The sequence below is a fragment of the Chrysemys picta genome, chromosome 4 (genome assembly GCF_011386835.1).
Source record: "Chrysemys picta bellii isolate R12L10 chromosome 4, ASM1138683v2, whole genome shotgun sequence".
Classification (NCBI taxonomy): domain Eukaryota; kingdom Metazoa; phylum Chordata; order Testudines; family Emydidae; genus Chrysemys; species Chrysemys picta.
In genome coordinates, this window is record NC_088794.1 from 31,335,044 (window position 1) to 31,362,066 (window position 27,023).

A 27,023-nucleotide genomic window follows, 5' to 3' on the forward strand; every position below is an offset into this window, starting at 1 on the left:
CTGATAGGCAGAGGATAGTTATTTGTATTACAGTAGCTCCCAGAGTATCTGGGGTCCCCGATCAGAGCTAGACACATCATAAAAATGGCAGTCCCTGCCCCAGAGATCTTACAATAGAAACATATGATGAGACAACATCTGGGGCAATAGGGAGGTCAAGGTAACAGCGATCATAGAGCCAACATGCCTGAGAAGCCTGCAAAATCCAGGACAATCTGCTAGAGCTGGTCAAGAAATGGGTTTTCCCTCTGGCCCATGGAAAATTTCAATGAACACACACACACGTTTTTCAGAATTTTTTGGTAGAAAATTTCAACTTTTCATTTAAAACAAAACAAAACCCTAAAAAACCCGAACATTTTCAGTTTTCCAATGAAAAGTTAACAAATCTCAAAGAAATCAGACATTTTTCACAAAATTTGTTTAATCGAAAATCCAGTTTTCCACAGGAAAAAAATTGACAAAGATTTCAACGAGCTCCACTGTCTACTAATCATTGCAAACCTGATGTTACATATGCACAGAATTTAATGAAAAGAAAACGTGTCTTCTTGGAAGACTTTAGAACCCAGCTAAAAGGTTGACTGTGCAAGTAACACTGTTCGTATCTACCAGGTTCCCATTTAGGATACGGACCAGGTCTTGTTGGGAAGATGAAATACTAAGGGACTCATCCTTGGTGGGTGTAAATCAGCATCAGTGGAGCTGTGCCATGTTCCAACAGCTGAGGATCTGGCACTTAGTATTTTAAGTTATTTGCGATTGTTGTAACAATGTTAAGAGCTCTCTTTTGTGTAGGATTTTTCCTCTGAGCTGGCTTTTTTCAAACGATCGTGCACACAGAAGGGTTTACACAAAGAGGGGCAATGTTTCTTAAAATTAAGAATCTGCCTTCCGTAAACACACCAAGTCACCAATGACTTAAACTGGGAGCTAGGTCCAAAGGGACTGATGAGAGATAAAGACTTTTGGTGGTTTGGTATATGCACCAGCTGTAGGGAATATAGCCTCTGGACTCTGAAACCCTCTGATAAAGCCTTTTGTTTTTTCCCCTCTCTGAGCAAAAAAGGTGACTTATGCCTTTGGGTTTTCTTAAAGGATAGGCCTTTTTTGTCACATTGTGCATCCTTCTGCTAGTGCAGGATTGTTCCCTGCTGCATTTCTGGAGGAAATATGGTCTGGTGTTTAAAGCACAGGACTGGAACTCAGGAGATCTGAGTTCTGATTCCAGATCTGCCAGACTTCCTGCATGAATTTTGGCAAGTTACTTTACCCCTTCATGCTTCAGAGTCCCCATCTGTAAAATGGCAAAGAAAATGCTTCCCCACTTCACTGTTGCAAAGGATGCTGCAAGGATTGTTACAGAATATGTATAGAGCTCCGAGTGCCTCAAGCGGGAGGTGCTATGGGAGTGTACAGAGTACTTTTACTTCAGGGGATGTTCGGAGAATGAATGAATGTAGCAAGCAACCAATATCATCTCCTTCTCATGTCTGCATAGGCTACTGCTACCGATGAGGAGAGTCTGCAGGAGGCAAACACTGTGATCACTGTGGAGATCACACCTTCCACAGGTACGTTGGGCATCCCATTGTTTTATGGTTCTCAAAGAGTTATTTTACATTGCCCCAGGCAATCTAGAGAACACAGATCACACATTAGAGACTCTGGTCCCAATTCAAAGCCCATTGATATCCCAAGGGAGGCTCTATTCTGTCCTCCAGCTAGAGCAGGATAAAGCACTCCAAGTGTATCCTTAAAACACTCACAACAGCCATTGTGCACTCTCAACCTCCCCCCCACCCAAAGTGCAAGGGATTTAGCCTTTGCCAGCTCACTTTCCTTTTCCCATGTATTTTATCCACGTGACTAGAGCTAGGATCATGTACTGCTTCATTTTATTGGTCAGAATGAAGAGGGATGCTGAATGTTGGTGCAAGTGAGAGTCACAAGGGTACCTTGCTAACAGGTTTTTCCTAGTTTGCTTAAAGGAGCAGATGGCAGGGCTCTTATCTTTAAAAAGAGAGGGGAAGCCAAGAGGTCCCAGCATATAGCGCTTCTTCTTGATCCCAGCAGCCTCCCGCTCAGGTCAAGAGGGAACATTAACTTCTGGGACCTTTAGCTCTTACTAATACGGAGCTGTGACTAATGCAGAATAGGGGAGCCACAGGGCAATGCATAGAACTCTTCATGTGGCCCCCGGGCCATCACGGAACCTCTTTGGAACAAGGTAGTTTGTGCCTTTCATACTCGCTAGCAATTGCTGATGGATAGAATTTACAAGTCAATCAGATCTGAAACTTGGTGAGCTTGTAGTCTGCATGAAGGCAGACCAATATTGCACATTAAACACACGGAGTGGGTCAGGCCACCTTGCCAAACAGCCTTCTTGGTTTATATCCTACTACACTTTGCAGAATGTTGCAGTTGATATCCTGCATTACCTCACCACTATAACAATGTTTGGACAACACCAGCAAAATGGTGCTTAGACATGACAGAAAGATATGAAAGGCCAAGTGGCAAAAGGTTTTCCTGAAACATGTCCCTGCTATTTGAGGACACACCCATCTGTGTGGGCAAACACCTGCAGCTTCACATGCAGACAGATTTTTGCATGTGCAAAAACAGATAATCGCATGCAGGAGGAGTCCCCTTATGAATGCAGATTTGCCTGCACTCACAAATATTGCTGGTGCATTTTGGAGGCCCTTTTAAAATATAGCTCCATGAGTCTTCTGCTGATTCTTAAGATTCATGCCAGTCCTAGACTTGAGTAGGTTTAAAATTCTGCCTGCCCATTAACATAATTCCACTTTTAAAGAGTTGCAAGGAGGGAGAAATTTTAGCTCCTTCTCCTCCAGCCAGTAGAACACACACCTTTCTCGGTTATTTATATTGAAACCGTACGGCTTGTTGTATCAATCAGCACCTGCTTTACTTTTGCTCTGTTCAGATGAATAAAATGTTTTGCCATTGTCAAAAATAAAGTAACATGAAATTGTAGCTAAAAAGTTAACCAACACCACCTCGGGTACCTGTTGGGTCTCCAGGTACAACTACTCTTTCTACCCCTACCACCACCACCACCTCTGCTGCTGCTGGGACAGGAACCACCACTCCAAAACCTTCTGGTTCATCATCAGCTTTACCACCTGGAGTAACTAACACGGCCTCTACAGCCAATTCTGGACCCACAAAATCCACTTCTTCAGTGAACACGACAACCAACAATGCTGGCACACCTGGGCCCACTGGAAAGCCTGTGACAGGTACTCCCTCAGGCTCACTTATCCCTCCTCTTGTAACCACAATGAAGCCTGCTACCACAAAGTCTTCTACCAGCGGAGTATCCAGCATGCATCCAGTGGTGCCTTCAGAATCCAGAACCACCAAATTCCCTATAACAGGAACAAACCCAGGTGGAACTGTTCAATCCACTGCTCTGCCATCTTCCCCATCTGGCGGGCCCAGCCCTCATCTTACATCAACTCCAGTAGCAAGCAGATCTCCGAGGCCATCAGACCCCGTGTCTTCTCAAACATCCTTCACAAACAGTCATCAGACAGGTAGATAGATGTGTACGCTACTCAGAATCAAGGCATTTCCCCCCCCTCTCCTGCCCCCCATATCTCTGCGCTCAGCAAATTCAGTTTCATGCTCGCTGTCTGTTTCTGATTTGTCCTTCTTACGAATGGGAGAGGTTTCCAAGGAAGTCTCAAGAACTGCTGCAGTACTGGTGACTCAGTAGGATGCACTCACCCTTTGGGATCAATAGTCCTCAACATAGCAGTATGCTATTGGGGAACACTGCACTGCTGGAGACAGCCCTTTTTTGGGGTGCACAGCAAGGCTCTGACCACTTGGTGTCATCAAGGTCCCATCGCACTTTTTGCAAGAGGAGGGGGGCTAAGCCCCCATGTCCTGGGGAAAGCCCAATCTAGATAATTACTTTTTAGTGCCTAACTAAAATCCCAGTGCAGCTTTTACTGGATACGGCATTCTTCTTCACTTCCTGTTCTCAAATGCTGCACGGTATTGCCCCGTGCTGTTAAACTGCTGCATTCCCGAGGTGGCTGCATCTCAGTGCTGGGGAAAGGGACTCCTGTGTCTATATAGTTTGTGAATTGCTTTGGAATTCTTTCAGATGAAACATGCTAAATAGATTGGGACTTTAGGAACAGCCCTTTGAAGGCAGTTAAGTGTAAGGTGCTCCATCCCAGATGCAGCCGTGAAGGGCATTGTGGCTCAGAGACCCCTCTCCAACTCACAAATTCTACCAGACCTCAGGAGGGTAGCACTTCATTGCTGCTGACCAGAGCTGGTCAGAGAAATTTTGATGGAACCATGTTCTGTCAAAAATCACTTTGCAAAATCAGATACATTTTGCCAGAATTTAAATTTCGGAAGAAAAAAAATTAGAAAAAACGGTTCCAACATTGTCAAAATGGGACGTTTTGACATTTTTTGAAATAAAAATGTTTTGATTTTTTTTGAAACTTTTCATTTTGAATTTTTTAAATTTTGTATTATATTATCTATATTGCTCCCTACTAATAATGTAGTCTGTGTTTTTAATAGAGCTGTTTGAAAAGTGGCAAATGTTTTTGTGAAAAAAAAAATTCAATTCTGCTGGTTTTGGAAACAGAACAATTTCTGGGTTTATTTGATATTCCCCTCCACCCCCAACAAGAAATGTATTCAAAGTTTTCACTTTCAGAGATTTTCAGTTTTCTGAACAAATTCAGTTTCTCATTTTTTTGGTTTTCCGTGTTTTAGAGTCAAGAACTAATTTTATATATATAGGGCCACAGTACAGAATCTGTCAGATCATAGCTTCATGCCAGCACTGTCAGGGGGCTGAATGGCTCATCTATCTCAGTGGCCAGAACCCATTCTAAACATCACAAAGTATGAAGACTTTTGCCCTGAATAAGTCAGGTAGCAGATCCTCAACTGGATAATGACTTCTTTTCAATGCTCTGTTAAGTGGCTCTGCAAATCCTCAGTTTACCTGAAGATTCTCTCACCACTACTAGGCTGTTGATCCACTTTGTGCTAGTTTCAACTGGTGAAATGATGCCTCTGTGCAGTCTTGCTTCTTTTCAGACTTGCCAGTTGCTCTGTCAGTGGATTCCTCAGGGCTAAAACTCTGTTTAAGAGATCTCACAGGCAGCATGTGGGGATGGTTTTCTAACTTCAGCTTGCCCTTTAGGTGCCCATCTTCAAATATGGCTTTATATTCTGTTAAAATGCTGGACAGGGCCCTACTGACTGTTCTTCCTCCTCTCTCATGTGGAGGATATTCTAGCGTTGTACTACAATCAAATCCATGGCTTACACTGCCCTGCTTCCTAGCAGCAGCTGGTGCTACTGTGCATCAACTACTATAGACTCCAAGTGATACCCACGAAACAAGAGAAGTTTTCTTATCAACAGCCTACTGTTCTCAGAATGACCAAGTCCTGGTGATGTACAATGAAACCACATTTCTCCCGTCTAATATTGCTGTTTCACTGTTGCTGGGATTACATTGCTGCTGGCTCCACAATCCAGCTGGAATCGAATTGGTCATTGAGCTAACAGCATAGTCGCAAACACAGCAGCTGAATGGCTGAAGCCTTCTTCGGTAGTGCACATAGACAAACAGTCTTTGGAGTTGCTGAAGTCACACTGCAGATGTACTTTTCTTCATTGGAAGCCTCTACCTCCACAAATCACTGCTTGTACTGCTGCTTCTTTCTTTCCAGGGGAGCTGCAGCTCTGGGACAAAGTGGTTCTGTTTCCCACACTCCTTGCAACACTGCCCATTGGCTGGGCAACTTCTTTTTTCCTTGTTATGTTGCTTTGCGCAGTACAGACGCTGGACAATGATGCCTACGTTCTCAATCCGTCCGTCTCTGTCCTGCTTTCTGAGTCTGTGTATTTGTTCTGCACTATCTGGCTATCACTGTTTTGATCTTTTCCCTGGACAGTTCAGATGCTCTTGCTATTTGGAAGCCCTTCTCTAGGGCTAGACTGTTTTCCCTTCACAATCTCCCCTGTAAACTGGAATCAGGTGTCCCGCAAACGACTCTGTCTCTAAATTATGGCTCCAAAGTTACATATGGATGCCAGAGTTCTCAGCTCTGTAGCGTAAGCATCTATTCTCTTTTCGGCTTCTTGGTGTTGGGTAAAAAGTAAACGATCACCTGTCTCTACAGTCTCATTCTGCTTGAGACCACAGTACACAAACACTTTCATCAGCTGTTCCAATGTCTCACTCGTATTTCATCGCCAAAGAGGTAGTAAAAAAAGCTTTATTTTCTTTTTCTCATAGTTATTTTCCATGGTCAGCTCTGTATAGAACTCAATTCTTGCTTCCACTGCTTTCCTGCTCATGCAAAGATTTGTGTGTGGAAATCCAGCTTTCCCAGTCCCTCTATGCTACCTGATTGCTCCATTTCTAGGTGCTGCTTGGTTTGCCTGTTAATCATACTCTCTTCCTTGCTATGGGTCTCACTAGATTGACCGCTGTCACCATGGTTTCACGTACTGCATTCTGGGTAGCAACATGAGAGGAGTTCATGTTTCTAAAACTAAACTGGCTCTTTAGTAAGAGAACTATTTGCAGAGGTGCTGCAGCTAGCATTCTAGCCATGTGCACACAAACAGGTTCTTGTTGCCTTCACCAAATTTTTCCCTCCTCCAACCTGTGCTTTTCTCCAAGATCCAGGCCAGAATGGGTACCTCCATTTCTGGATGCCCACAGTTAGACTGATGGGGCCTTATTTTCAGAAATGCTAAGCACCTTCCGCTCCCAATGACTTCAGAGGGAGTTGCAGGTGCTTCAGCCTCTCTGAGGGAAAAAACAAAAACACGCCTTTCCCCTCCCGACCCCGGCAAGTTATTAAGTGCCAAAATTAGGCCAACATTTTCAAATCTTGGTACCTAAAGTATCTGAGATTGAAACATCAGAAACTGGGGCACCCAAACATAGGGTTACCATATTTTAGTTTTAAAAAAGGAGGACACTCCACGGGGCCACGGCCCCACCCCAACTCCGCCCCTTCCCCAAAGTCCCCGCCCCAACTCTGCCCCCTCCCCTGAACACTCCCCCCCCCTGCTCCTCCCCCTCCCCTGCTTCCTGCGAATCAAATGTTCGCGGGAAGCCTGAAACAGGGAGGCAGCAGGTAAGCTGGGGCTGGGGCGGGGTGCGGCGCGGCCCAGTCCGGCCCCCCTGGCCGAGCGGCTCCCTCCAGCAGCTGGCCGGCCCAGGCCAAAAGGCTCTGGCCCCGGTGTCTCCTGCCCGGCTCGGCTCGGGCCCTGGGGCGCCGGCCCCCGGCCGAGCACCGCCGGGCCCTCCCTCCCTATTTTCCCGGACACGTCCGGCTTTTTGGGATTTCCTCCCGGACGGGGATTTGAGGCCCAAAAAGCCGGACATGTCCGGGAAAATCCGGACATATGGTAACCCTACCCAACATAGATGTGACTTTGATAAATAGACACTAAGGGTCAAATTTTTAAACAACATACTGGTAACTAGGCAATGAAATGGTTTCACCACTGTACTAAAAATATGTTGGCTTGGGGTACTTAAAGTGACAGAACTATTGCCCTATTTTCCTGTATACACAGTATATTTCAGAGGGCCAAATCAGCACTAGCAAAGGCAAGGAGGAATGAGCCAATAGGCCTGTTCTGTGTCTAATTGCTTTGATTCCTGTCCCCAAGGCTGTTCTTTGGTGTCAAGGGATTTGTATGCTAAGGACTGGAGTGTACTTTAAGGGTGTGAGCCAAAGCCCATTGAAGAAGTCAGTGGAAAAATTACAGTACATTTTAATAATATTCAACTTATGGGCGGTGGATGCTGAAGTACACTTTAATTTCTAGGACATGTGCACCAAAGGGATAACTTAACAGCCACTGACATCAGAAAGAGTAGAGTCTTGCATCAGTTCTGCAGGCTGCATTTCCCATCACTAATCATGGTATCAAACACAATTAAGTAGTAAAATTTCATACAAGTGCCAGTCCTTCACTGTCACGTTAATAATAAACTGTTGGAGCTGTCACCAGCCCAGGTAATATTCAAAGTCCACAATGAAAACATGCCAGCAAAAGGGCAAAACACGCTATTAATTATCATGAAACTCGAAAGAAATTGGTTTATAATTCAAAATGAGGATGGCATAAGAAACAAATACCCCTAGAGGCAAGCTAAATAGATGAATCCTCTGGCAGTACAGTACTGTATCTCAGTTTCGATGTTGATCCTTAGGCTTCTTGTACCTGCTAAGTGCTGAAAGCGTAACCCAAACTTACAGCCAGGAAAAGCTGGCAATTTGCCATAGGAGTGGAATATAAGCTATATATGGGGGGAGGGATAGCTCAGTGGTTTGTGCATTAACCTGCTAAACCCAGGGTTGTGAGTTCAATCCTTGAGGGGGCCATTTAGAGATCTGGGGCAAAAATCTGTCTGGGGAATGGTCCTGCTTTGAGCAGGGGGTTGGACTGGATAACCTCCTGAGGTCCCTTCCAACTCTGATGGTTCATGATTCTATGAAGAATCAGAGTGAGACACTGTCATCAACAAAAGATTAAACACACTTTAAAATAGTGCAATTTAAAGCAACTCCCAAGTCACTTTCCTCTACACTTTACTGCAACAAGCACACTGGCCAGTATCATGGCTTTGATCAGCAGCTGTATTATGGCACAGTAAGTCTGCCTTTAATAGACAAGAAGGTAGACGGTGCTTCTCAGATCCCACTGACGTCAGTGCAAATTGCAGCCATGTAACAGAGATCGGAATGCTATTCTGGTAATTTTTTATTCCCTGTTTTTACTTGGCCCTGAATCTCTGGGCTAGAACGCTGCACAAAGGATGCCTCATTTTCCACAAGAAAACAAAAAAGGGTTTTCTTTTGCTGGTAGAAATTTGTGATGCAAAAATTGTCACACAGGTCTGCTCTGGGAAACACCACTGTTTATTTGCTCATTCAGTTACACAGTCTAGGCAGTAATAAGAAGGTACTGGGATGAGAATGGATCCTACTTGCCTTTTAATCATTTGAAACTTAAAGTAATAAACTACAGCCACCATCTGCCTTCCCACCATGAGTGTAAACTTTTGTCCGGCCCTGTACAGAATGTGCCACAGACAGACGTTTTGCTAAGCCACAGGTATCGATCCCCACAGCATTGGGCACCTCAGCTCCCACCTCATTCAAGGTCCATGATGAGGAACCCTGGTTAAGGAAAGGACGCTTTTGGGTTTAAATGTGATAAGCAAAATGTCAACACAACACTCCTGTCCCAGTCCAGCAATTCTTTCTCAGGAAAAATTCCCCATTCGTTTAAATGGGAAATTCACCTTTGTAAGTTCCCTCCTCTTTTTATTGATTGAAAGTTCTGAAGTCCCATTCGGGGTCCTTCCAAAAACCGATGCCTCAAGCACGGCACTGCAGTACACCCTGTCAGATTAAATGGGTCCATTCCACCCCTTGCACTCTACTGGAGAGCTTTTTCCTTGATCTTAGAAAAGTGATTTTGTCTTCTCCTCCTACAAGCAAGTCTTGCGTTAAAGGCCATGTATGAATGATTCTTAGAAGTGTAACATCCGTTTGTTTTCCTCGTAGGCACAAAAGACGAGAGAGCTAACTTGCGTTACACTGCACAGGACATGGCTGCTGTAGGTGCCACATTGGCAGTATGTCTGCTAATCACCTTACTCGGACTTGGATTCATTGTCCGCAAGCAGTGTAGACACACAATTGAGCGTCTGGTTGGAAAAAAGAGAGGCGAAGTAAGTGGTTAATTTGTAACTAGTTCATTTCAGGGTTGCCTTAGAGCTACGAAATGATGTCTTGGCATAGGTGCCAACTTTTACTTTTCCCTGGGGATGCTCCACCTCCATTCTGCCCTTCTCTGCCTCTTCCTGCCCCCTCCTCGAGGCCCCCTGCCCGCCCACCACTCTCCACACTCCTCGGCCCCCCCATCAGCTGATTGGTGCTGCCGCTGCCACCGCCCCCCCACCCACCCATCAGCTGTGGCTGGTGGGTGCTGAGCATCCACTATTTTTTTTCCATGGGTGCTCCACCCATGGAGTCGGCACCTATGTGTCTTGGGTTTAAAGAACGAACCAGGGTGCTGGGATATCCACGGTCTATGTCCTGCTGTGTGACAGTGACAAGTCACATGGGCCAAAGTTTAAGAGTAGCACTGAGTTTGCAGGCCTCCATTTTTGGGAAGTCAAACATCACACAAGGTTACGGTCATGATGATTTGTATTGCCATAGCACTTCGAGGCTCCAGCCCCTGGGCTAGGCACTGTACTGAGAGAACCGCGGGATGACGCAGGCCCCAGAGAATCAAAGAATCAGAGGCCAGACAATAGGTGGATTCAAAGAGATGGGGTGGGAACTCAATGGGAACCGCTGGTGCTCAGAACTTGAGAAGTCAGGCCCCAGATATCGAGAAGTCAGGCACCCAGAAATGGAGGACCCTAAATATCAGTGGCCTCTTTTGAAAATGTTGGCTTTAGTCTCCTTGGGCTTCCATTATCTCCATCTGCAAAATGGCGCTAATACTTCTGTTACAGGTAGGGTGACCAGACAGCAAGTGTGAAAAATCGGGACAGGTAGGGGTGGGGGTGGGAGGTAATAGGAGCCTATATAAGAAAAAGACCCAAAAATCAGGACTGTCCCTATCTGGTCACCCTAGTTACAGGAGTGTCAGGAGGCTAGATTCACTAACGTTTGTAAAGCAAGACCCTTAGATGGAAGGTGCCTTAGAAGTGCAAAGGATTAGATACACTTCTTATGGGTGTCCTGTGACTCCAGGGGTGGTACGGAGGGACTCATCAAGTGCCTGCAGCTCAGGTAATTGCTTCAAACCTCCGAGATGAGAAATGTTGAGTCAAGTCATGGCTTCCATAGGAACAAATGGGCCCCAGCAAATGCTAGTAACGCCTAAATGGAGTAAAAGGTGCTACTGGACAATCACACGGCCATTAATAAATTTCCTATTAACCAGGCTACCTTGGGTTAGGAGCAATTTATAAAAAAACAAAAAACAAACAAAAAAACCCCACAACCCACTCTCCCTCAAGATCTGATGGAAGAGGGGAGTCGTCATGGCGGTGAGGCTGCTGTTGATTAGTTCACTGGACTGTCTTGCATCCTGCCCACCCATCCTTAAACAAAGCGAGCTGTTCTGAACCTGTCCTTTCCCGTAGGGCAGGGGTGGCCAAACTGTGGCTCACGAGCCACATGAGGCTCTTATACTATTAAAGTGCAGCTCACGGAGCCCCCCACATCCTCCCTCCCATTCTCCACCTACCGGAGTGGGGTGGAGGGAGCTTGGGACTTCTGCCTTGCAGCGGGGTAGGGGCTTCTGCCCAGTGGGATGCACCTGCTGGGGCTCTGGGCTTCTGCAGGAGTGGGGGCTGAAGCCCCGAGCCCCCGCAGGCACCCCTGGCTCTCGAGCTTTTGAAGATCGTCATATGTGGCTCGGAGGGCAAGTAAGTTTTGGCACTCCTGCCATAGATTGTTTGATTCAACTTTTCTGATGGTAGAAAGGAAGAGAGGAAAAATTACAGCTCAAAGTTACCACCAGGGTATTGCATGCCTCCTGTCTGGGCCTCCTCAACAGCCTGATCCTCAGCTGACATCAGGGGTGCAATTCCATTGATGTCTGCAGAGCTGTGCCCAAGCATTTCAAGCTCACGTGGTTTTTTTCCCATTTCATTTCTTCCCCCTATAATGATGAGACATTTCTGCTCTTGCCATTCCCCCAGGATCTGGTTGAGGATTTAAGTAACCAAGGCTACCAAGACGATAAAAATCCTCTTTGGAGCACGAAAGACAACGCGTCGCTGAGAAGCGACACTTCGGAGAACGGTACTCCTGTCGTGCAGCAGCAGTCAAATGGCTTCCTTCCTCCGGAGCCCGCAGTAGAGAGCAGCATCGCAACAGCTTCCGCCACCATCAAGGGCGGGGAAGAGACCAAAGAGGGAAAGGACACAGACAGCGATAAAGAAGTGAAATCTATCCTCACAAAGGACAGGAAGACAGCGGACGATGGATACAAAGCTGTGTGGTTTAAGGATGAAATCGATCCAGACACCAAGGATGATGTTGTAGTGATTGAAGACCAGGTGGAAGAGGAAGTTGATAGCGATGAGGATAAGAACGAGGACGATGAGGAGGATGAGCAGGGAAGTCAGCACGGTGACCCAGTGGGGTCCTTCATTCTAGACAGAGCTCAGCTCCAAGCAACGGATGGGAACCTCAAACCTGACCAGGATGCAGACACAGGAGACGACATTTTGTTATAGGCTCGGCAAAGTGAGTTTTGCCAGTCTGGAAACTGTGGGTATTTTGAAGCCACTTTTCTGAGTAAGGGTCCCAGGTTCTTTGTGATGTGAGAGACAGGCCTACTAGCAAACAACGGTGGCTGGCAGATTTCACGAACATACTCTCTGTGATCCCCTCCTGCCTTCAAGTGTAGAGTAAATAGATTTTAAGGCCAGCTGGGACCATTGTGATTATTTAGTCTGACCTTCATAGCACAGGCCATAAAACTTCACTTGGTAATGCCTGCACTGGGCCCAATAACTTGGGGTTAAGCTAGACCATCTCCTTCAGAGCGGATATTGATTTAAATCAAGTATCTTCTTACTCCAGAGGAGAGTCCAATCCTCAGTTCCTAGCTTCAGAGGCCAGTGCCTTAGCCATTAGGCCACCGGCACTACTCCCAGGTCTTACTTCAGCCAGGGGGCTCCAAAAATACTTCTGCCCCCTCACTCCAGTTCTTCTGAGGCGCAATCAGGAGAACTCATTGGAAGTGATCTAGCCACTCTTAAGCCTCCCTTGAAACGGCTGAATAGATGCGAGTTTCCCAGGGCTCTCCCTACAGATGAACCCCTCCCAAGTTAATTAGTGGGGAAGTTCCCAGTGACAACTTCAGGTTTTGCTTCAAAACGATGCAGAGTCTAGAGTCTGTTTTAATTGGTTTTGACATGAAACAGGCAATTGCCACAGAGGTTTGCTTTGGAGGCTCATTTAAATCCCAGTGCTAGTTACACCACTGAGGCACCACCATTTAGTGGCACAAAACTAAGGCAAGCACAGAACTTCCCACTGAGACTCAATGAGCCTCATTCACTCTCCAGGCAAAATTAACAGTCTCCCCCTTCACTGCAAGCTCATTCCGCTCTCACGCTGCCCAGACGAGCTAGAGAGCATAGAAACAAGCGTAGTGGGAAAGACCATTACACATTTCCTGTTGGTAGCACAGCTTAGTCATGTCCTCCCTACGTCAGGAATGTTTATTTGCACAAACTGGTAACACTTTAATGGATTATTTTATTCTTTATTGTTTTTAATTTAAGACTTGATTCTTCTCGCGGGTACACTGATGTGATATCAATACCATTACTCCTGATTTTCACTGGTGCAATTTAGAATAGGCATGTGACCCACTGTGGCTTAGCGAGTCCAAAGCCAGGCCCCAGTCCTGTCGACATTTAGGCACATGCTTAAGTTTATGCGTGGGAATAGTCCCAATGAAGTCAATAGGGCAAAGCAAGTGTGTTTGCAGGACCTAGGCCTTATCCAGCATTTTCCTAACCATAAAAACCACAATGAAGGATTAAACCTATTAATTTACAGAGGATTTCAGCATGTGCTGCTGCCTGCAACTACTGTAAAATAGTCCTCTGCTTTGGGAACTGTATTGCACTTGGTTTGTTCATTGATCTGATCCACTGGTGGGGCAGAAGAGGGTAAACTCTCTTTCACAGAGCCCTTTCCCAAATCCACAGGGACACTGGTATACGAATCTCTTCAATGGGAGTCACACCTGGACCAATGAGAGGAGACCTGGGCCATGAGTTAGAAGAAGACTCCTTGTTTCATATTTAGATAATGATCAAGGTTTTTTTTGTATGGCTCTCTGATCACTATCATGCTAAGCCAAATGCACCACACATTTCTCTGCAATAAAGCTGTGGCATTCAGGAGTACGGATAAGATTGTCATCTTTATTTCTTGGCTCATCACCAGGCCTGGGTATTGGCCTTTTGTAACCCTATCCCAGGGCAGGGGCTGGTCCCCACTGGCTCCAGCAGCTACATTTAAACCCACAATAAATCAATAGTGATCCCTTGCCCTGCAGGTTCTCTCTGCCCCTTATAGGAGGAAAGCAGAATAATCTAACATCATCAGAACCAAACTGAACTGGCTTAGTACAGTAGCCAGCCTGAAAGCAGATCAGATCCTCCCAGAGGGGCAGGGAACCAGCTGCCATGGGATATGTTAAAAACCCACAGACTTCCTGCTATGTTTTATGGTTTGGCTTCACAGAAGCTTGGTTTTTCCTTCTCCTTATAGTCCTCCTCTAGCACCCCCTTTATACTGTCATGAACCTTTCTTCAGTGTGGAGAGGTGACTATACCACTGCTTCCTTTACGGCCGATCACAGCCAGTACTTGTGTCAGCCATTGGCAATCCCCAAGGAACAAGGTGCTTCCAGACTGTGGAAGCAGAAAGTCTTGAATAAAGGGATTGACTCTTTGGGCCAGATTCTCAGCTGGTGTAAATCAATGTCACTCTGTTGACTTCCAGGGAGCAACACCAATTTACACCACCTGTGTGTCTGAATCCAATTATCTATCAAGGTAAAATGCATGCTGCTCTCCGTTTTCCCATGTTAGTGCCAGTGACACTGACTGGTACTATTAAGTAACCTGGCTTTTGTCAAATGGCATCGGGAGTTATGCATCATGGGCAAGGCATTAGCGGAGCATGACTTCTGGTTTATTCCACTTGTTCCGCTTCCTATGGTATCAGGGTTTCATCAAGATAAGTCTGTTTTTCTAGAGACGTGACAGCAATACACAACCACACCCACTCCTGATTTATAAACTTGCAGCCAAATTGTACTTTCACTGACACTGTTGGCTTCAGTGGGGTTACTCCAATTGATACCAGTGTAGCTGAAAGCAGAACTCTGTTTTAAGACGCTCATCATCATCATAAGGCAAAACAGAATCTTACATGTATTGAAAAGCTGGGGTGCAAATTTGGGGCAAAATCCAATTAATTTACACCCATGCAGCCGCACTGAAATCAGGCAGACAAGTTATCTTCTGGACTTTGTTTTCATTATCTCCTCTGGTCTCTATTAGTATCCCTTGGTGCTACTGTACTTTGGCTGCTGAATCTGTGTGTTTGAATGACCACACCTGGGTTTCCATGGAGCAGCTGCCTCGCAGAGGGTGGGAGTTAGACAAGGAAGTCTCTGTGGCTTAGAATACATACAGTTTATCAGATAATGGAGGAAGCCAAGCATTAGTCCCATCTGCATAAAAGGATCTCAGGCTGTAAAAGCATAAAGCGTCCATTGACATCACAAAAATTTCTCAATAGCAAATTGCTGAGCCTGTCACCTTGAATCAGCATCATACGTGAGGCTATGGAATAGGCAGCCCTCAACTGCAATACAATCCCAGACGAGGATTGTTTACTGCGGAAGTTGACCCAGCGTTCCCCTTCACCTCACCCTGGGCCTCTGCTTTGGCTCACTCCAGGTCCTAGTCTTCATGACCTTGTGCTGCTACTGGCCCAAAATAACCCGGGCCAGATTCTTGTACTGCTACAGGCCCAGGGAAAAGTGGATGCAATAGTTACCATTCTGATTTAGGAGCATTTGAAACCCACCTTTGCGTGGGGGGGGACAACTGATAACACAAAGGTGCAGGGCAAGGGAGAACCTCTCTCTTCCACGTCCCCTAAAAAAAAAAAAAAAAAAAAAAAAATCAATGAGGAGTCCTTGTGGCACCTTAGAGACTAACAAATTTATTTGAGCATAAGCTTTCGTGGGCTAGAACCCACAGCATCAGATGCATGGCGTGGAAAATACAGGAGGCAGGTATAAAAATACAGCACATGAAAAGATACGTCCCCTAGTGCACCAACCTCTCCACCATCCCTAGACTTCTGGCTCTGTCACAGCCTTCTAGGAGCCGATCCTCAGCTACTGTAAGTCAGCCTAGCTTCTGCACAGATGTCAGTGGAGCTAACCTGGTTTACACCTGTGCTTGGAGATGGAAAAGGCCCTGCTAGATCATCTAGTCCAGAGCCAGATTGTGCTTTGTCTAGTTTATATTCTTCAGCGCTTTGCCCAGACTAGCTTCACTCAAACATGGGGACTTCCTCTACATCCCATGGGAAAATATGCACTGTAAGACTAGAGAGATGATTACAAGACGTGTACTCAGTGCTGATGCTATACAGAGTGTTCCCAGCATAGCCCTGGTAGACTGGTGGTGGTGGCAGGGAAGAAGAGGAGACATTAGCAGTGCCAGGCAAACAGTATTTTTTGTAAGTTGTGTGTATGGAGTAAAAGGCAGGAAGGTGGCGGGTGGATACAAGGGAACATGGAAAGGAACACGGAGAATACGTGTCATGGGGGCGGGGGGGAGAGAGAAAAGAGGTGGGGATAGGAAAGGCCCAGGACTTTCACCATCCTGTTTTCTCTTTGTGGTGCTGCTCAGCCTACATCAGAACCCTGCTAATTTTAGGCACAGATCAGTCATGCTGGCCAATGTATAAAGAGCTTTGAGCTGCTTTCATGTGGCATAATGACTTGAAAAGTTTCTGACTGAGGACGGGTGGCAAAGACCCCAGCTGCAAGATTCCTGATCCCTTTTATTAACCAGGAACCTACAGATCAGAGAGACAAGAGTTTACCAAGAAGGTAGAGTTCCAATAGGAGGAGGAGTCCATCCCAGTGCATTCAAACTTTCACACTGATGGTGCCAAGAATCGCATGTTGCCCTTGCACAAAGGTACATTGACTTCAGTGGATGCTCACAGAATTTGATCCCAAGTGTATTAACAACACACTTCACCAAACATCAGCACTATATGAAAGCCATGAATTATTAACAGTTTAATCCTGCAAACTCTTATGCACTTGAGAAACTATACTTGCACAAATAATCCCCATTTAAGTCAATGGGACTCCTCCCATGAGTACATTTACGCACATGCATGTAGGATTTGCAGGATCAGGGCCTAAGTCAGCAGGTATCCTCAGTAACATTAAAAAGGCAATATTGTTTTAAATTCATCACAGCTGCCAAGACCACATGCCTGAGCTTTAGCAGCAGGTGAACGTGGAGCATCCATTCATTCTAAAATGTAGCAGGTAAGTCAGATCACTCTGGAAGAGATTTCCCTCCTTAGATATGCCCAGTGGAACAGTTCCCTTTTCCAATGTTGCTTTCTCTTTAAAATCTTTTCCTACCAAGATCTACATGCAGGCAGCTACTATTTCTCTCCCCATCCTCCCTCCCCCTCCCCACACACCCCATTTGTTTGCCTCTGGAATATTCAAATGGAGATGACCTTATGATCTCAAATTATAAAAGAGTCTGTTTCCCCATAGACTATTTCCATTCTCCAATTCACTTCCTTTCTCCCTTGTTGTCCCTCATCTCTCACCTCCCAGTACATTGGGGTATGTGACACACCGGGGTGCAATCCAGACCCGCAAGGGTCTGTGTCACCCCTGCCCTGCAACCTTGGGTGCCTTACAATGCCCTTGCTGAAGTAGCTCCCACCTGGGCGACTCACAAGCAGCCTTCCGCAAGCCACACACTGAGTGTCTGTGTGTAACTGCAACCTGCCAGCCACACTTGGGTTACACTCTGGCTTTTACCAACCTGGGTTACTTCTACCTGGTGACCCCAACACACATGCAGTCCTGTATCCCCCCACCCCCAAATGTATGTTCTGTACCGTCTAGTCCTTTCCTGAACAGCCCAGAGATATTAGGTCTGTTGTCCCTTTAGGGGAACAATACACAACAACTTGCCACCTTAAATGGAGTTTTACCCAGCCCAGACAATTTAACTTAAACACACTGGATTCATTTCAATTAAAGATTAAACACAATTTTAACTATAATGAGATAGATTTTAAGTGAGTACAAATAATAGTGCATAAAAGTTAGAATGGTTACAAGAAAAATAAAGAGAACACTTCCTAGTGCCTAGCTTAACAAACTATACATGATTCAAAGTACATTTCTTATCATAACCTTCTAACAGCATTACTGACCAAACTTTTCCAGTCAGGAGCCCTCCCCCAAAGTCCAGCGGCTGTTTCTTTTGTCTTCTCGGGTACAAAGAGGGAGAGAGATACCTTGAGGGTGTTTGCTCCTCACAAAATTCTATTTATCTGTTGAAGTCCTGAGAAGTTGAGCAGGCCCAAGCAAAATTCTATGTAGCTGAGCAGAAGGAGATATGGAGTCTGGATGCAGATCTGTTTGTTCCTGCTCCCTTTCCTTGCCAAAGAATGGCCATTTAATAGGTGATGGCCCATCACCACTGATGACACCTGGCCAGGCATCAACTTGTCCTTTGTCTTTGAGAAACAGGTTTTTTTACTCACTTCCCAGACCCATCTGGGAAACACACTTCAGTCATGATTTCAGCTTATGTTGTCACATACTGGTCAATGATATCAAAGTGTGAGTGATTAGTTTTTAAATGATATCTCACAAGAAATATTTTGTACAAAGATTATTACAATAGTGTGTAAGGTGTGTATGCAGAGGCATATTCTGTCACAGGGTGAAATTTCTCAATAGTATATTTGGGGAATTTTCTAGCAGGATTTAAATGCAAATACACCTGGATTTCTCATCGACACCACTCTCCTAAGAATGTCATAAGTTCCTTAAAGCAATAGTTACGGTATTTTAGACAGAAGTAGCAAAGCAAAAAGAGGTTTACCACTATAGGAGGTTTTGGTGTTCAGTCCAAAATGCTCATAACTAAAACCTAAATATCTGCGGAAAGGGTTGAGGTATTTGGAGGCTCAAATAAAGAAAAAGGAGAGAGTGGAATGAAACTGAAAGAAGGAAATTGCTTCCTGTGTTCACTTACAGCAAGTACTCTGGCTGTTCCCATGATTATTTGTATGCTACAGGAGTTTCACTGAATATTTGTGTAAGTAACTACTGAAGGCAAAGGTGAGTTCTCACCAGAAACCGGATTTTAAGAGTTACACTGAGCCAGCCAGAGAACAGAAACAATACCATGTGACTTGTGTCCAAAACACCAGCCCATGTGCTCAGATATCAAATACAGGCCAGGAATTTAAAAGATGCATGCCCTAAAGTCAGGCTTCCAACACCAGGGCCAGTGCAACCATTTAGGCGACCTAGGTAGTCGCCTAGGGCACTAGGATTTGGGGGGCGCCATTTTCTTTGGCAGCAACCGCGGCAGCCGGATCTTCGGCCACCCCGGTCGCAGCCAGCATTTAGGCGGAGGGAGCTGGAGCAGTGGAGCACGGGGAGGGCCGCCTGCGTCAAAGGGGGTTGGTGACAACTCCCTGCCCCAGCTCACCCCTGCCCCGCCTCCTCCCCGAGCAGGCCGTGGCTGCTTCACTTCTCCCGCCTCCCAGGCTTGCGGCGTCTAAGCAGGGCAGGGGTGAGCTGGGGCGGCGGGGAGGGGGGGTGCCTCAGGGCAGGGGGGAGGGGGCGGGGGCACGCAAGGTGGAAGTTTCGCCTAGGGCACAAAACATCCTTCCACCGGCCCTGTCCAACACTGTTTATAGGCACCTACATAAACTGATCAATATTCAAAAGCATTGAGCAGCCAGCAGCTCCCATTCTACTTCAGTGACTAAATATGGATTTAGGAGCCTAACTTTAGGCACCTTTAAAAATATATATTAATGAACTACTTGTGAACTTACAAACTAAACATTATTTCCCTGCAACAGGTATTTGCATTTCAGAAAATCATAGGGCTGCTCATGGAGAATTTGCTATGAATTATGTCTATCCAAAACAACTGTGCATACACTTACTGCCCCCTTATGGTGGCAGAGATACTACTGGTCACTGCCATAATAGCATTGTGTTGTAAATGATCAGTTCATCCTTTCCAATGAAAGACACTGTCCTCACAACTACGAGGAAAGTAAGCAGGAACTTCCCCAGGAAAAACAAAATCCACACACAGGAAAAATGTGATTGATTACAACAAATGATACACAATAGAAAATAGCCCATTATATTCTCTCGTGATCCACTTGGATCCACGGCGTGATCTTGAGCCACATTGTGGAATGAAATGCCTATTTGATGGCTTTGAGAGCTATATGCATTGATAAGAAGCAGCATATGTCCCTGATATTCATACATATGAATGCACAAACCTAATCACAATACTAAAGCATCTAGAAACACCCAAACAGAGAATTAAAACATGGTTAGAAAAAATGGTTTAAACATTTGGTAAGAGGCAAGAAGAGCTGGAAAGCAAAACATGGAAAACACTAAGTCAGATTTGCAGTGCAGCAAATGGTCACATGCATGCAAAAATGTATGTGAAATTTGCATGTGCAGTTAGCACAACTGTAAACCTCAAGTCTGCATGCACAGTCTTTAACCGGGTAGGTAAATTTGGTATGTGGTTCTGCACCTGCAGTTCTGAAAATCTGGCTCAGATCAGGGTGTCACCTACTGGTTATAGCTGGGACCCACGGGAGTCAGGATGCTTGGGTTTTTATTTGGGAGATGGCTGTATCTAGTTATTAGGGACTGTGAACCAGTAGTTCAGGTTTTATTCCCAAACTATTACTTGTCTTGCTGGGGACTCTGTGAATTACTTTATCCAGTAGGAAAAGTGAGTTAATACTTAACTACCTCCTACTTGTATTTGTGAAGGTAAGTTCATTCAGTGCTTTGAGATTCCTGGATGAAAGTGGCTACCGGTGTGTGCCAAGTATCAATACTTAACATGACACAGCAAACCAAAAGAGAATTTTCATACCACAAAAAGAAGCTCTTTCAAAATACAATGCTAGTTACAATGGTCAAAGCACAAAGACCCTCACCCACTATTCTATTAATGTGCTATAAAATGAATAAACTCTTTTCCAAGACAATGTCTCTCACTCCTTCACAAGAGCAGATATCTTCCATCCCCTCAGTGGTTTTTATACCCTATCCTACTCCAGTTGGAAAACTGGAATTCTTCAGCACCCGAATAGAATTTTCAATCCACTCCAACATGATAGTTACACGACAGTACATCCAACATCATGCTGCACCAATAACCTTATATATTAAAGCAACAGTGCACTGATTAGGCTAATGTACAGCCAATATCAGTAATTAAATTGTCACATGCAGTAACATGGGATATTTATATGCTTTGGGTATGTTGTGGTAAATTCAGTGAAACACAGCTTCAGCTATCCTTCACATCACACAAAAATTCAGGTCTTAAACTCAGGTCATCAGAGCACACAGCACTATTAATAAGGGCAGGACTGCAGCATCCCAGCTAAATTCAAACCTCTGTGATTGTATTCTGCATCCCTGAATTCCATAGACATTTCAGCTGGAAACAGCATTCATCTCCTCCTGTCCCAAAGAGTGTTCTGTGCACTGTTAAACAGCCACCACATTCCACAACAGAGGTGGCTGCATTTCAGCGGTGAGCAATGCGATACCTATGTACCCCTTACGTGCCTTACTTAACGTTAGCAGAACTTGCTGAAACTCTGGGTAAAAGATGGTGCTATATGTGGGTATTATCATTTTGATTATTATTCAGCCACCCTCTTCCTCCACCCCCAAAAAATCATGTGCATCTCACAGCACAGTGACACGCTCTTCTTGCAAGTGTGTTATTGCTTTTATGAAGCGTTTTTGTTACAGCCTCAAACTGGCAATGCACAGCAAATCCAGTAGAGGGTGCAAGTGAATCAGCTTTGTGCAGAGATATTGAAAGGGAAGAAGTACTATGATGATACCTAATTCCTGGATTCAGGACAAATTGAAAATGGACTCATTCCAATTACTGTAATCTCATCCAGCTGCCTGTTCAGCACCTCCCATCTTGAGATCTTCTCTGTTCCTTCCCTGCAGTTCTACGTAGTTGGAGTCACTTATTCCTCCTGTGTTGCCCAATTTACCCAGAACTCCCAATCACTCCCACTTTAGCCTTGGACTGACATTAAACCAGAGGCATTAATCACATTGATAGCACCTCACGCCAAAACGACTTCCCCTCCCTGTCTTCAGTGGGACTCTCTGCTGAGGATTCAGCAGGGGGAAGTATGTCATAATTTGGCCCTTATTTATGGGCATCTTTATGGCACTCAGCTCCATGATCGGAGTGCCTCATAAATCTTAATGAATGTAATGATCCTGCACCATGGCAGTCAACGGAAATTTTGTCATTTGGTTCAATGGGAGCAGGAGAAGGCCCTTACTGCTCCCACGCCCAGTACCGGGTTTACCATGGCGCCGGGCCCAGAGTCAGAAGGGGCCCCGGCCAGCCCAGCCCGACTGTTTTGCGGGTGCCTCGGCAGAGGAGTTGTTTCATATGGATAGCCTGCGCACAGCTGTGATCAGCTGTTTGACGGGCAGGCTCAGATCTGTTTGGTGCCTCCCTGCTCTGGCAGGGGCTGAATGAGTCTCACAAAAAAAAGCCTTAGGGTTGGCTAACCCCTACCTAACAGGGAAACCAAGTCACAGAAGTGAAATGACAGGTCACAGGAAACTTCTGGTAGAGCCCCCTAATCCACCACTGCACCCACCCCTAGCCTAGCTGGGCTTCCTTGGGTCACCTGATGCCTGCTGTGGCTGGAGTCAAGCCTGGCTGGCAGAGAGCAACCATGCACATGGACGCCATGGCCATCAGCCCAAGAGCTATGGGGTGGTCCCAGGTGAGCAGGGGCTGGCTGTGTTGCTGCTGCTATTCTAGTGCCTGCTGTGCTCCCCTCAGTGTAGCTGAGGAAGTTGAGTGAACTGGTGATGAATGCTGCAGACAGTGGAGGCAGGAAGTAGAAAGGGACGGGACGGCAGCCTTCAGGTTAAAATATGGGACAGGAAGGCAGCATTAGAATAGCCCAGTGATTATTCCAGCTTTCCATTGCACATTCCAGCTCTTTGCAGACAAGCAACACTTCCCTGCACCCCTACAGGGATGGGAAGTATTGTCCCCAATTTACAGATGGGGAACTAGACAGAGAGAAAGTGATTTGCCTGGGCTCACACAGAGAAGTCAGAACCAGGAATTGAACCCAAATCTCCTGACTCCTAGTCTTAGGTTTCTTGACCGTCATTGAGGGCAAGACCATGCAGGGGAAGGTCAGGCCAGTCTGACAACAAAATCTTTGTTCTCCCTCCCACTGCAAAGTAGCATCATCTTCAACAGGTTCTCACGGAGGCCCTTGCCAGCAAAGCACTTAAGTTTTGCTTAACTTTAAGCATTCCTGAAAACCGGTTGACGTCAATGGGCCGACCCAGGCCCTTAAAACGAAACCTGAGCTTAAGTGGTTTGCTCAATCAGGGCTTGAACGAGATGGACATTTTCAAGAAATTTGTCCAGCCCCAGCTCCAAGAGTCTTGGGTATCCTCTATGGCAAGAATAAGGCTAGACAAAGGAGGCTGTAACCTGGATTTCTCTAGGGACACCAGGCCCTATCGTACATTAGGAAATTCCACAGAGAAGCCTAGGCCACTACACCACCGAACTTTGGATCCACATTGGGATTTTGCAACTCCGACCCATGTCTACTTGAACAATTCAGACATTTCAGCCACTGGCTTATTCCTATTGGTTCTCATTACAGAAAGTGCGTACATCAGTGTTAAAAGAAGTCCCTTCTCACTGTGAAGAATTTATGAATAGACCCATCTTATTAATGAATGAACTGATACACAGTCATTTCGTTGCCAGATCCAAGCAGGCAGCTTGCAAAAGCAGAACGCCTCCGCCCTAGTTTTTGGGTGTGTTTATACTGCAACTGGGAGAAAGTCTCCCAGTGCAGGCAGACAGACTCATGCTAGCGGGGCTCGATTCAGGGTTGGAGCATCCACAGAAAAAAGATTAGTAGATGCCTAGCACCCACCAGCAGCCAGCTGCCCCCCCCCCCCTCCAGCGCCTCCCACCCACCGGCAGCCCTGATCAACTCCTCGCAGTGCCTCCCGCCCACCACGATCAGCTGTTCCACAGCGTGCAGGAAGCGCTGGGAGGGGGAGGAGCAGGTATGGGGTGCATTCAGGGAAGAGGGCAGAACTGGGTCTGAAGAGGTGGGGCAGGGGCAGAGCGGGGCAGTAAGAGCAGGGGTAGGCTCATAGCAGAAGCAGGAAGAGGAGGGGTGGGTGCATGGGGCTGAGCAGCCCCGGGGAAAGGAAGAAGCCAACGCCTGTGCGAATCAGGGTGCTAAAATTAGCAGTGTGGACGTTCTAGCTCAGGCTCTCAAGCTCACCTGACCCCCGCTAAGCTTCAAAGCCTGAGACATCCACATTGCTACTTTTTAGCACAGTAACTCAAGCCCTGCTAGCAGGAGTCTGTCTGCCTGGGCTGAGAAACTCATGGTAGGCTACAATGTAGACATACCCTTCTTTGAGGCCAGCCAGCCAGGCCTGATCAGTTTCATATTCTCAGTTTATACGTAGTGAGAATTGTGTCTGGCCACAGCATCCTGCAGATGGCTTAGTTCAGCAATTCCTGAAACCCAAGTTCATGCTAGAAGCAAAACGAAGATCCTGTTATTTCAAATAAATACAGCAGAGGGTGCTGGTTGTGTTGTCCAGAGTGCTCCTTATAGATACAAGTAGGATACCGGGCAGTAAGAGCTAATGAAGGACCCGGTGGGCGCGCTGTACATGGAAGACCCCCCCTCTGTTGGGCAGTGAGTCATTTGAAAGCTCTAGACTGAATGGTAATGATGCAGAGCTGCTTAATTTTGCATTAGCCACATTTGCTTATTTTCACATGCTGGGTGACTTGCTGCCAGAACGCGGCACTCTGGAGCGAACAAAGCGCAGCTAAGAAGAGAGTCAGCAGAAGGTCCTGCAGCGTGTCTCTAAGGGTATGTCTACACTACAAAACTAGATCAATTTTATAGAAGTGGATTTTTAGAAATCGATTTTATACAGTCAATTGCATATGTCCCCACTAAGCGTATTAAGTCGGCGGAGTGGGTCCTCACTACTGCGGCTAGCATTGATTTACAGAGCGGTGCACTGCGGGTAGCTATCCCGTAGTCTCCACCGCCCATTGGAATTCAGGGCTAAGCTCCCAATGCCTAATGGGGCAAAAACATTGTTGCAGATGGTTTTGGGTACATGTTGTCAGTCACCCCTCCCTCCATGAAAGCAACGGCAGACAATCGTTTCGTGCCTTTTTTCCTGAGTTACCCGTGCAGATGCCATACCACGGCAAGCATGAGCAACTGCAGAATGGCGGTAGAATGTGCCTTTGGACATTTAAAAGCTCACTGTCGCTGTTGGTCAGACCTCAGCACAACTACCATTCCCATTGTTATTGCTGCTTGCTGTGTGCTCCATAATATCTGTGAGAGTAAGGGGGAGACGTTTATGGCGGGGTGGGAGGTTGTGGCAAATCGCCTGGCATCCGATTTTGAGCAGTCAGACATCAGGGAGATTAGAAGAGCACAGCAAGGCGCGCTGCTCATCAGAGACACTTTGAAAACCAGTTTCATGACTGGCCAGGCTTCGGTGTGACAGTTGTGTGTGTTTCTCCTTGATGCAAACCTGCCCCCTTTGTTGCTTTTAATTCCCTGTAAGCCAACCACCCTCCCTGCTTTGAAATAAAGTAACTATTGTTTTGAAACCATGCATTCTTTCTTTATTAATGTAAAAATATGAGATAAAACGGACAAAGTAGCCCAGGTGGGGTGAGGGAGGAGGGAAAGACAAGGCCACATTGCTTATTGTAGCCACACTAAAAATCAAACTATTTGAATGACAGCCTTCTGTTGCTTGGACCATCCTCTGGAGTGGAGTGGCTGGGTGCCCGGAGCCTCCCCTATCCTGCGTTCTTGGGCGTCTGGGTGAGGAGGCTATGGAACATGGGGAGGCGGTTATACAGTGGATGCAGTGGGGATTTGTGCTCTTGGTGCCTTTCCTGCAGCTCCAACAGATGCTTCATCATGTCCAGTTGCTCCCCCATTAGCTTCAGCATCGCGTCCTGCCTCTGCTCTTCATGCTCACTTAATTCTTTCCTGGCCTCTGCCACTGAATGCCTCCATGCCTTAAGCTGTGCCCTGTCAGTGCAGGAGGACTGCATGAGCTCGGAAAACAGGTCATCGCAAGTGTGTTTTTTTCCCACCTTCTAATCTGCGATAAACTCAGGGACAGAGATGATAGGGGGAGCGTAGAAACATTCTATACTCTACGATTCTGGGGGGACTGCATGGTCACCTGTGCTGCTGAGTTCACCATGCTGACCCAACAGGAAATGAAATTCAAAAGTTCCCAGAGCTTTTCCTGTGTACCTGGCTAATGCATCAGAGTTCAAAGTGCTGTCCAGAGCGGTCACACTGGAGCACTCTGGGATAGCTTCCGGAGGGGATATTTGCACTCTTGTCTTACTCACCTTTAAGACTGTCAGTAGAGAAGTGGGGGGGGGGGGGAAAGGGGGGGGGAACTGGAAGACCTGTGTAAGTCATTTCCAGCTCCAAGTTCCTCGGAGTCAGATTCTGAGTACCTTATTTACACAGAGCAGTCCCTTACTCTAGGAGTAGCTCAAATGAACCCAGCTGGGTGCAAGTAAAATCAAGCACAATTTACTAAGAGTTAAAGGCAAAAGAATATGGCCCCATGATTCTACTCTGTGGTTCAGCCAGCAGTTACTCTCTCCCCTAGCACTCCCTTTACAAGGTGTGGGGGTAATTCTCATTTACCAGAAGGCCCCTTCACACTGCTCTAGCGGCATAAGTTCACAGCCACTTTATGGTCCCTTTCCATTGCCAGAGCATTATGAAGGAGTCCTCTTAGGGTATGTCCATGCAGCAGCTATGAGTAGTTCCCAGCTCAGGTGTGTACACACAAGTACGTACCCCAGGGGTCAGGCGGGATTATACTCAGGCAGCCAGCCTATGCCACTGCAGCCCCATTGCTATTCTCAGGCACAAATTCAAGCTGAGCTGGTGCATGTAGCCGAGCTGTGACTCTCGCCTCCCAGCTGCTGCATA

The 27,023-nt window shown here is 46.3% G+C and overlaps 1 protein-coding gene and 1 long non-coding RNA gene across 4 annotated transcripts in view; one reads left to right on the top strand and one right to left on the bottom strand.

The window, feature by feature from the left end:
- CDHR5 (cadherin related family member 5) overlaps window positions 1-14,012 on the top strand; it is a 27,038-nt gene extending 13,026 nt beyond the window's left edge. The window contains exons 12-15 of one of the 3 annotated variants that reach the window (XM_024111420.3): window positions 1,502-1,574; window positions 3,054-3,569; window positions 9,621-9,787; window positions 11,780-14,012. In XM_024111420.3, coding sequence (XP_023967188.2) covers window positions 1,502-1,574; window positions 3,054-3,569; window positions 9,621-9,787; window positions 11,780-12,319 — 1,296 coding nt within the window. In that variant the 3' untranslated portion in view covers window positions 12,320-14,012. The remainder of the gene's footprint in view (window positions 1-1,501; window positions 1,575-3,053; window positions 3,570-9,620; window positions 9,788-11,779) is intronic. The other 2 variants (XM_024111421.3, XM_024111422.3) reach the window with 2 other exon arrangements.
- The window catches only part of LOC135982971 (uncharacterized), a 45,376-nt gene continuing 30,481 nt past the window's right edge, over window positions 12,129-27,023 (bottom strand). Inside the window, exon 2 of the long non-coding RNA XR_010600464.1 lies at window positions 12,129-15,775. This is a non-coding gene — a long non-coding RNA (uncharacterized LOC135982971). The remainder of the gene's footprint in view (window positions 15,776-27,023) is intronic.